Below are 11,273 nucleotides of genomic sequence, written 5' to 3' on the forward strand. Positions count from 1 at the left end.
CAGAGATAATAGTTGTTATGTATAGAATCATAGAATCATTAGGTTAGAAAAGAACTTAGAGGTCAACTCCAGCCATAAGTACCAGTCGATATTAGTAATGTTCATACAGTCTTCACAATTTAATGTAGCAGAATATACGAAATGGAGAACAACCAATAAAGAGGATTGGAACAAACAAATTTTATGGAGAAAGACCAATGAAATGGAGAAGAACCAGTAACATTTTATGTACTAAACAGAACATAAACATTTTATGTAACTAAACAAAGCAAAAGTGTTGTCTCATAATTTCCCCACATAACTGATATCACTTGGATAAAACCCAAACTCTTTGTTTGTTCCCAGAATTTCTTTCTTCCTAGCTCAGAGATCATTGTAGGCTTTTTACTACTGAATTTTGAAGTACTTGGACTGTGTCTTTTTTCTGCCATTTTTTGGACAGGTCTGGCACCTTGTCCACATGCTTTCATACCCCCCTCTTGGTTTCATGCAAGAAATGGAGATTATAACACCCCTCCAAGACCTACAAATCTATAGTCAGCAGTGTTGTTTGAAAAGTTCCTGGCACATACACCTGCAATGCCTCAGGAGGGGTCACGCTTCCCCAGAAACGTCTCTGTTTCAGGTACAACAGAGCCTCAACTCCCAAATGGAAGTCCACGCCTCCCCAGCCATGGATGGATAATATAAGCACAAATTATCATAAATGCACCTTGCATCCTTTCCCTCCATCTATTCCCTCCATGACCACAAGTTGTACGGTCTACCTAGGTAGACTTTCAATCACCTTTACTCACTAGAGGTTTAAGCTCCAAGTTTTGTTTCTGTGTTTTAGTTTAGGTGGTTTCTTGTTCAGCAGGTATGTGTGGAACCCTTCTTTAGGGAACTCTTTCTCTTTCCTTGTGCCAGGAGGCCAGACAGGTAGAGCTTAGCTGCAGCTTCTGCAGTCCATACCTCCTAGGAGTGGAAAGCATTCACACAGAGCCATGTCTCACCATGCATAGTTTGAGCAGGTATTCCTTCAAAAATGCAATATTCCAAATACATGCTTGTTTTCTCACTTATCAAGTGTTTCTATCCTCCCCTCATTTTGCCCTCCTGCACTTGGAAGCTAAAGACTCTTCTGTCTGACTTCTGTCCATAGGAAAGTTTCACAGAATCACTGAATAGATTGGGTTGGAAGGGACCTCTACAGGTGAGCCATTCCAACCCCCATGCTGAAGCAGGAATATCTTTAATCAGATCAAGTTTCTCAAAGCCTCATCCAACCTGGTCTTGAATTTTTCCAGGGATGGGGCCTTCACTGCATCCCTGAGCAACCTCTTCTGATGTTTCAACCACCTTTGTTGTAAAAAAAATTTCTTCATAATATCCAGTGTAATTATCCCCTCCCTTAGTTTGAAAATATTAACCATTGTCCTGCCACCACAAACCTTGCTAAAAAGTCTCTCCCCAAAGTTTCAGACCAGTTTCAGGTGGTCTGTAGCAGCATCTGTCCATTCTGTTCTTTGGGAAGACAGGATTTTATTTAATGAACCTTTATCTGTGTTAAGGCTTCTCTTTCGTATAGCTGTGCAGGAACCACCTCTATATTCCAATCTTGTTTGCCAGAGTGCAGAGTCCTGGTAACAGCTACAGCTGTTAGGTAGAAAAGAGAGTGAAGAAAATAATTCTAATCTAAAAATTGTCAAGGTTTTTGAAATGACCTGATCCTTTTTTGTTGTATATTGCCTCTCATGTAGTGTCTCGCCTCACCTGTTCAGCTCTTTTCTTTTCTAGAGCTTTGACAGTGTCTTGCTCATGCATTTACTTTCATGGGGCCACTGGTTCTTTTCTTTGCAGGAGGTGATAAGGTAAGACCATATCAGCTCCAGAATCCACTCATGGGTGGTCCAGTGGCCATATGCAATGAACAGTGGGGTAGACCTTGAATTTCTCAGCCACTTGCTGATGCAAAGTAATTTTGAATCTCAGATATTCTTTCTTAATGCTCAGTGCTAGATCACCAGGTAAAGGGATTGCAACATCTCCTATCTACACTGCAGAACTGAGAATTTATGCAGTGGGAGGCCATGGGCATTATCTCTGCAGCTTGCACACTCCATACTGAAGCTTTATGTCCTTGTTGAAGATTACTGAAAGGCTTGGACACCAAAGACTTTGTGGAAGACAAACTGTACTATCTTATCTCTGATATAGCCTGGATAAAATACACAGAACAGCACATTTTTAATGTTGTCCTGGCTTTCTACAGCTCTCATGAGAGTCTGTGCTGTTTGTAATGTTCCTGCTCGTGTTTTAGAGCTGTGTTCCCAGACCCCATGAGTGAGGTTCCTGTGTGTAAAGTTTATGAATCTGACCCAGTATATAATAAGAAAAAGCCTGCTTTCTGCTTTTGGGGAGGATTTTCTTGTTTTTTTTCTGAATGTTGATTGTCAATAGGCATTCTAAGACCATGATATCTAAGGGAGACATTGCATCCCTTCTCTGCCCTGCCGTCAGCTCATCAATATCTGTTATTCCCAGATAGAAACACATGTAAACTCATCCTAAAGCCTTCATCTGATGCAGGCTTCCCTTCTTCCCATATGCTTCACCATCCTAAGCATTAGGAAGATATTCCTGATGTCTAACCTGAATCTTCTCTCCTGTAGTTAATCCTATTACTGTTTATCCTCTCTGCTACAGAGATGCAGTATACTTTATTCCTCTCCTTTTTGTGACCTCTACATAATAACCACAGTTTCTGCTACATTCATAAAGAAGGTATTGGAGAAATTCGAAAGTGTTCCTAGAACTTTTGTATTTTGAGGCCAAGGGAACCCCCACAGCAGATTCTGATTTTCAGAGCCTAAGTATACAGTTCGTCCATTCATTCATTAATTCATTGTTAATGTCAGACTTTGAAATTAATGCTAAAATTTTTTTATAAGTTTAAGAAAAAAAGAACATTTATTAAAAAAAGAAGAACCCCTCCAAAAAAAATGGTCATAAATTTTGAACTTTCACTTTTGCAGGCATCAATAAATTTACAAAGAAGCTTCGAAGTCCATATGCAATTGATAACAATGAGCTGCTTGACTTTCTGTCTAGAGTTCCATCAGATGTGCAAGTGGTATGTATTTTTTTAAAATCTCTTTCAGTAGCTAATTTGATACATGGCATCATGACTTTCTATTTTTTTCTGAACAAATTTCGAAGCCATTACTTTTATTAAATATTATATTCTATGGGGCTAAGAAGTTTGAAACTCAAGCTGGGTATAGTCTGTGAACCTTTAGGAAGCTGCTAGTCTGTTTGCAGTGAGGAATTATCTCCTACCTTGGTTGTGTCTTTGTGGATCTGTGGGAGCAATCACTGAAAAGAGAAGTATTTGGGAGATGCTTGGGGGCACTGGAGTTTGTGCTAAGCAGCCTCCAGCACCATACAGTCTTGGTGGGGTAAGGCACTGTGTAGGAGGCGCTCGGAGATGAGGCTTTCAGGACACAAAGAGAGGGCATAAGAAGGTCCATTTCTGAGTGGAACTGCACCGACACAAAGCCAGTGACAGGCAGCTTTGCCCAGCGTCTCATGGCAGCACTCTGAGAGCGCTTCAACCTTACCTTTCCCGGGGTGGAAGTTTTTGCTTTGGTCACAGTTCAGCTGTGCCCACAAACTCCTGTAGAAATCAGCAGACTATGGTTTGCAAGATTTTGTGATGCAGGATACAGTCTCTGGAGAAGTGCAAGCACTAAGACAGAGTCAGGCACATAAATCACCTCCAGTATTGCAAACGTTATACACTTTCCATATTTCTGGGTAATGGTTTTGGTTTGCAGCTGATATAATTAGGAGGTGTGGGTGCATGTACACTATCTGGGTCCAATCCCCTCTGTGTTTGGCCTTTAAAAATGTCAAGGCTTAACCCCAGTCTGGCCTAAACTGGCAGCTAAGTAAGAGCAGTGTTGGCGGTCCCAATTCCCTTCCCATTCCCAGGGAAATGAGAGAAAAAGACTTATGGGTTGGAAACTTAAACTAAAACAGTTTTAATGAAACAATAATAATAATAAGGAAAATATTATTAATAAGAAAATAATAATAGATACCTAACTATACAAATTTCCCACCTCTCCCTGCCCCAGTGGCTACATCACCACAGACGCTGCAAAACGGACACAGAAAAAGGTTTCAGACTGAACTCAGAGGCAGGAGGGAACTGAACTCAGGAACTGGATTCAGGAGTGCACAGTTTCAGGATCAGAGGCAAACAGACAGATGAGGTCCTCACTGGATGTCATCCGTTGAACGAGGGAGTGGGACTCTCCTGATCCCTCAGATTTATCCTGAGTATGGTGTGTATAGGGTGGAATTCCCTGCAGGTCAGGTTGGGGTCACCTCTCCTGTCTGACCCTCTCTGCAGGTGCTACTGTTTTCCTTCTCGTTCCCTTATGGATCCACCAGCTCCAGGATGGTCTTTTTTTTTTCATAGGAATAAGTATAAGCAATGACATTTCTGCATCCCATTGCCCTGTGTTATCACTTCTAGAGAAAAACACTGGGAAAAACTTGCAATTCACTTTCAGAAAATGAAGTTACTCAGATAAGACTGAGCTGAAGTTAGAAAAATGATTCTATTTTATCTCAAACAAGAACAGAAAATAATCGTTTCAGAAGCATTGCAAAGAATATTTATCCAGTTCATTAAAAAGGATACTGTTTGTTCTCTGTTAGAGCTCACAGAGAAAACAAAAACGTAGCCTTCTTAAAGCTAATGTCAGCACACTGTTTGACTTCCTGGCAAGGATCCTCCTAATACTGTTTTTCCTTCTTTCCCTAGATCTCTCATTCTGTTGTTGTTGAATCACAGCTGTAGATCCCATGCAGTCTGCAGTGGGATAGTTTTCTTTTTGCCCTGGGAAGAAAGCTAGAAACCCTTCTTTTTCCAGCAATTCCACCTGACCCATTTCTTTCTGAATGTTGTGTTTAAACAGGTGCAATACCATGAACTGAAACAAGATCCCAGTCACAGCCCGAGCAAGAGGAAGAAAAACAACCCTGGCTAGCCCACTCCACATGTTGGGGAGACTAGCATCTGGGAGAAGATAAAAGAAGAAGCCTACAGCCTAAGCAGAGTTTCCTTTCTCTAAGCTTTTTATTTATTTTGCCTTTTTATCTAACAGGGAGGGTTTGTAAATATTGTAAAAAGGCAATTCTCACTGACTGCATACTTCGCACTGTAAAGAGACATTTGATGAAGGTTTCAAGTAGGGCTTTTGCTCTTTGAAAGCCTTGTTAGAAACAGGAATCAATCGCAAATGACAAATATGCACTGCTACTAGATGGTCAAAGATACCTGAGATAAGCAAATTATACCGACTAAATCTACAAAAGGTGTAAATTTAAATCTGACTCAAAAATTCAGTCAGATTTTATTTGCGAGCATTAATATTTTTATCCAGTAAGTGACCATTGCAATTTTCTATGTTTTATACATTTCAAGAGAAATACAATGTAGGGGAGCCTACTGCACTTAAGTTTTAGCTGATTTTTTTGAACTCCAGACCCTGGTATTCACTCCTGGTACAATGTTTTCCTGTGCAGTAGGGCTGCTCACAAGATAATGAGAACCACCAAGTGCAAATCTCTTTCTGGAGCTCCCAAAAGAAGTTCCTGCTGTTTTTATCATTCCATTATAAGACCTAAAAATCTCTGTCTCTCTCAAAATACTGCCAGGTTTGTAACTGATTGCCTATCTGATTTTTCTATATGTACCGGTAATCTTCATTTGTACTACATAGTTTAGTGAATGAAGTTCATAGTTCTGCTGTAATGGAAATACTATCAAACTAACTCCATATTGCTTTGGGTGTCATGCTATGAACACCTTTTGTGCACATAACTATTTTAATATGGAAATCTTGTAGAAAATGTTTTTTGCTTTCAAATCACAAGATCGTATTAATGCGCTTTATGATATAACACATTACGTGTTACCAATGTGAATTATAGTGTAGAGGAAAAAAATGCAGTTGTGGTAAAACTGATATACTGGGTTTATTTCCTTACCTAATAATGTAATCAGTTCTGATACGATTGTGCCCTACTGCATGGAAACAGCATTACTTTATAAATTACATGGAGCATAGACAAGAAACTTTTACATTTCAAATGTCTTAGTGGCCACCGCATAATGAGTACTTGGGGATATATTCTGATAGCTGCATGTAGACTTCCATGCTCAGCTCCCTGCGTAGTAAGCAGAGACTTCATTCCTAAGGGACTACCTGTGCACAGCTCTTCGTTGTAGCTCCCGGTGACATTAAAGGGGATTTTTGCCCAAGGGAGAATGGCAGGACCACATCCTCAAGGCTAGCTGTTCCTGTGATACTCTCTGGGTTATCTCTTGTTGGTTGCAAAAGTTATATTGCACTACTCTGACAATACTTTTTGAAAAGACTATTTAGAAATACTTCGCAAGCAAATGCATATATATTTGTCTAAAGAATTCTATGTTAGCTGCATTGCTCATGAAAGGTCATCCCGGATTTGTTTGTTTTACAGGTACGTTGATAGCCAGGTTCTGATGTGACAGTTCTTTTGATCTTTCTGTTTGTATATTTGGAAGAATGCTGATTGAATTACTTTTCTGTAGAAAGTCTTAGACCCAAATATGCTCTTGTTACATCATGACTTGAAAAGAATTTATTGGCTAACCTTGTGTAACCACTTTTTTGCTGTATGCTGCCAGAAAAGCAACATACTGTTGATGAAGTCAGAGTCACTGATAAGCCTATTTTGTTAAAAAAAAGCCAAACTTTTGACTTGACAATGCGCAAATGTTTGTTGCCAGTTGTCAGTTTTGCAGAGCTCTTGAATATGCTGCAAGCCTTGTACCTTCTCAGTGTTGCCCATCGGTCTTCGTGTGATTCCTTGTTGTCTTTTTTTTTCTGTATTATTTCAAATGTCTACTTTGGTGGTTAATGTCCCAGTTAGTTACACACATTTACCACATTAAACACAGTTTTAAGCATCTCTCTACTAGGTCTTAGAAAGCCTCTTTCTTTGAAGTCCAATGTTATTATTTTCCTATGAGTCATTTGAAGGCCAAGTGAACAAAACCCATATTTCTGTGTGCAGGATTGGAATATCTGAAGCCCCAAAACATGTAAGGGGAAGGGATAGGGAGAGAAAAACATGCTTGTTGAAAATTTGCAAACTACGTTAATGCCTTAGTCATTTAGAGTTGATGTCACTGAAAATACAACACGCAGAGGCAAGAATAACAATGCATGTTGATTAAATGTGATTCTCTTGCCACAACAGGACAGGTTTAAATCAAATTTTAAAATAATTTGTCAGCGGACCCATTTTCACTATCTGCAGTTTGCCTACTCTGCTTTGTGTGGGTGGTCTCTGCAGAGAGTCAGCCCTGCCTTATGCTGTAAATATTTGAATGCATCACCCATTTCTAGATGGGTTATGAAGTCAATTTCCAACCTGTTAGGTTTGCCTAGTACTATTCCAAACCAACTTGTCTGTTCATAAATAATCACAAAACAATAACGTATCTCATAGTCATGAAACTCTTTCTGCTCATGGAAAATAAAATTTAACAACTTCATTTGGGTCCAGTGACAATGAGTAAATTAATTTCAGTCCACACTTAAAGTGGGCATCAGGGTGCTCAGGATCCATCAAGGCTGATTGTCTAAGAGGTTCTAGTTACATTTCTGCTGATAACTCACAGTACAGAGCTTGCTTATCCTGTTTTTATAGATGTTACTACTTGAGGTGAGGAACAACTAAGTGTTTTCAACATAGCCTTGAGCTTTAACTCAAATTGCTACTGTATTTAAACTTAGATTTTTAAATCCAAGCAGGAAAAAACCCAAGATTTTTCTACTGCAATTAAAACAACAGTGGGATAATAAGAAAGTAATTAAGCCTGCTGCATACAGAATATGTGCTAATGTGGATCATAAGAGGATCTACCAACACGAGGAAGAGCTGTTGGGCCTACCAGCAAATGTACCACATGATCATAGAATCACAAAATGGTTTGAGTTGGAAGAGACTTTAAAGCCCACTCAGTTCCACCCCGCAGCCATAGGCAGGGACACCTCGCACTGTATCCAGCTGCTGAAAGCCCCATCCAACCAGGCCTTGAACACCTCCAGGGATGGGGCAGCCACAGCTTCTCTGGGCAACCTGGGCCAGGGTTTCACCACCCGCACAGGAAAACGTTTCTTCTAAAGACCCCATCTCAGTTCCCCTCTTTCAGCTTAAAACCATTACTTTTGTCCTGTCCCTGCACTCCATGATCAAGAACCTCTCCACAGCTTTCCTGAAGCCCTTTTCAGTACTGGAAGCTGCTCTAACATCCCCGTGGAGCCTTCTCATCTCCAGGCTGAACAACCCACTCTCTCAGCCTGTCCTCTTATGGGAGATGCTCCAGCCCCCAGATCATCTTTGTGGCTCTCCCTACTGGACTCACTCCAACAGATCCATGCCCTTCCTGTGCTGAGGTCTCTAGAACTGGACACAGGGCTCCATAGGAGGTCTCATGAGAGCAGAGCAGAGCAGAGTTTCATTCTAGGACACCCAAAAGCACAAAATGAGGGAAAGAAAGGAAAAAATATTTGTCACATCAGCTCTACATCATGTACCCACCACACAAAATGTAATGAAGCCTTTGCAGTCTCTCCCCAGCAGGCAGAGATCCCTGCCTCATGTGAAAAGGGCGGCTTCCACCTGTGCCTCATTTCCTTGCTTGGCTATAGGAGTCTTGCTGACAACCAGACACAAACTTTTTTCCATTTCTGAGCCTGCTTCTCCTTTGGGGACAAAATTTTTCCTCCCAACTGGGCTAACTTCCAGATTGCTGTGCAGCTGCCTCTGTAGAGACAACTCATATCCCCACCCGCCACCAAAACCCATATCGCAAATTCTTAATTAACACCTCCTCCTCCAGCATTTTTCAAAAATATTACAAAGGTGAAAAACTAAAACTTTTTATATCAAGCAGGTTGCAATTATAGCTATTTTTCAGTGTGGAACACTGGATTTCCATTGCTTTCTGCCTAATTAAGGTACAGCATAAAAGGAATGTATCTTCTGACTCTCAAAGAGGAAACTCAGCTACTCCCAGATAAAATGCAATCTCTAGACATCGACCTAGAAAAATGTGAAGGCTTTCACAAAGCATCCCATTCCCTACTCTTTCTCTTACAGAAGTGGATGAAATGCAAGTGGTTGAAAGGGTCATGCAGTCAGTAATCAGTTAAGGGCGAAGCAGAAGGAAGGAGGGTGAGGAGAAGCCTGGAGAAGGGTATGGAGACCAGGAGAGAGACCTTCACAAGGGCTCACCTGGAGGTAGTGTTCTCCCTCTGCACATGGTGGGGAAAGAGAAGATCCTTCATACCAGGAGACTAATGTAGATATCCTAAACCACCTTCATTTCTCCATGCTGCTCAACAATGTTTCTCATAACCTAAGAATTTTAGATCTTAATTTAAAAAAAAATCCATAAGCTCTCATTTAGCAAAAAAAAAAATAAATCAATCTTAACTGTCCATTGTACAAGACATTGTATTTCTATATAATTTGCATTTTCTCTGTAAGAATTAATGCTCAAAAAAGTCAGATTCGATCATATTTTAAACAGGACAAATTCGCTAACAATTAATCTTGAGCATCCAATGTAAATTTCTGGAAATTTGAAATTGAGTGCTTTTACTAAACGGGCCCAAAGAAGTATAACTTTGTTTTTTCTCCCCATCAGCCTTAGTAGTGAATGAAATTTAAAGGTCAAAATCTTCTTTATGGCTCAGGTTGCACAGTATAGAAGCCTGAAACCCTTTGTAATGAATGATACTGTAATAAATATTTTCCCATTTTAATATAATCCAAAGAAACTCAAACCTGCTTTTCTTGCTTAGCCTTTGCTTAAATTTCAGCAGGTGACTAAAGTAAAGGCTAAAATGTTGATTGCTTGTATATATTTTGATTAAAGACTGCTGATTAATATTTTCTGCAATAATTTAATAAGTCAATATTGCCTAACCTAAGGACACATTACTAAAAGTTTCCTTTTTCTATAATTGCATAAGATCTTCTTTAGGCATGTCACAAAAAAAATCCGAAGCTTTTTAGATCCACAGCCAATGAAGAAAGATTCCCAGTCAAAAGTAGTAAAGAATGGTCAAACACTTTGAAGGACTATGCAAAACCATAGTGAAAAGTGTAGGCAGTGTTAAGCACTGCAGTCACACAGAAACAAACAGTTGCAACTCGTGATCTTCCCACCTTTTCTTAGTGCATGCCATTGCAATTGCCACAAGAACTAGAACTTTGAAAATAAAATGAAAAAAATCATAGAATCATGAAATGGTTTGGGTTGGAAGGTACCTCAAAGCCCATCCAGTTTCACCCCTTGCCATGGGCAGGGACACCTCCCACTCAAAGCCTCATCCAACCTGACCTTGAACACCTCCAGGGATGGGGCAACCACCACTGCTCTGGACAACCTGGGCCAGGGCTCCCCACCCTCACAGGAAAACATTTCTTCCTGAGATCTCATCTAAATCTCCCCTCTCTCAGCATAAAACCACACCCCTCCAATTCTATCCCTGTACTCCCTGATGCAAAAAAATAACTATCTTGTCACATCATGCCATTTCTAGATACTACTGGAGGAAAGGAGGAAAGTGGTTTGAATAACTTGTAGCATTGGTAGTTTAACACAGCTGGAACACTTTCCTGCAGAAGATCCTCTAATGACACTGACCCACTTAATCTGTACCACAGCAGCCACAGACTGCTCTGACCTGCTTTGACAACCTCACCTAAAGGTAACTGAGAAAGTGATCATCCTTTTCCCGAACTAGGTGCTGGGATATCTTTTTTCCACTGGCAATGTTATCATTTCATATTGAGTGGGTGGAGCATGTCTAGAGAAGGGCAATGGAGCTGGTGGATGGTCTGGAGGACAAGTGTCATGAGAAGCGGCTGAGGGAACGGAGACTGTTCAGTCTAGAGAAGAGGAGGCTGAGGGGAGAACTCATGACTTTCTCTGGATCCTTGATGAGATCGGAGTTGGTCTCTTCTCCCAAGTAACAAGTGACAGGACAAGAGGGAACAGCCTTCAGTTGCGTCAGAGGAGGTCTAATTGGATGTTGGGGAAAATTTCTTTACTGACAGAGTGACGAAGCCCTGTCAGAGGCTGTCCAGGGTAGTGGTGGAGCCACTACCCCTGGAAGGGTTCAAAAAGCATGTAGACATGGCATTTTGGGGCA

At 40.6% G+C, this 11,273-nt stretch overlaps 1 protein-coding gene across 7 annotated transcripts in view; it reads left to right on the top strand.

The window, feature by feature from the left end:
• Window positions 1-11,039, top strand: part of MCTP1 (multiple C2 and transmembrane domain containing 1) — a 305,483-nt gene extending 294,444 nt beyond the window's left edge. For 5 of the 7 annotated variants that reach the window (XM_054055209.1, XM_054055208.1, XM_054055213.1 and 2 more), the window contains 2 exons: window positions 3,018-3,115; window positions 4,971-11,039. In XM_054055209.1, coding sequence (XP_053911184.1) covers window positions 3,018-3,115; window positions 4,971-5,042 — 170 coding nt within the window. In that variant the 3' untranslated portion in view covers window positions 5,043-11,039. The remainder of the gene's footprint in view (window positions 1-3,017; window positions 3,116-4,970) is intronic. The other 2 variants (XM_054055216.1, XM_054055215.1) reach the window with 1 other exon arrangement.
• Window positions 11,040-11,273: the final 234 nt, after the last annotated feature.

This window comes from Cuculus canorus, chromosome Z, assembly GCF_017976375.1.
Source record: "Cuculus canorus isolate bCucCan1 chromosome Z, bCucCan1.pri, whole genome shotgun sequence".
In the NCBI taxonomy this organism is placed as follows: Eukaryota; Metazoa; Chordata; class Aves; order Cuculiformes; family Cuculidae; genus Cuculus; species Cuculus canorus.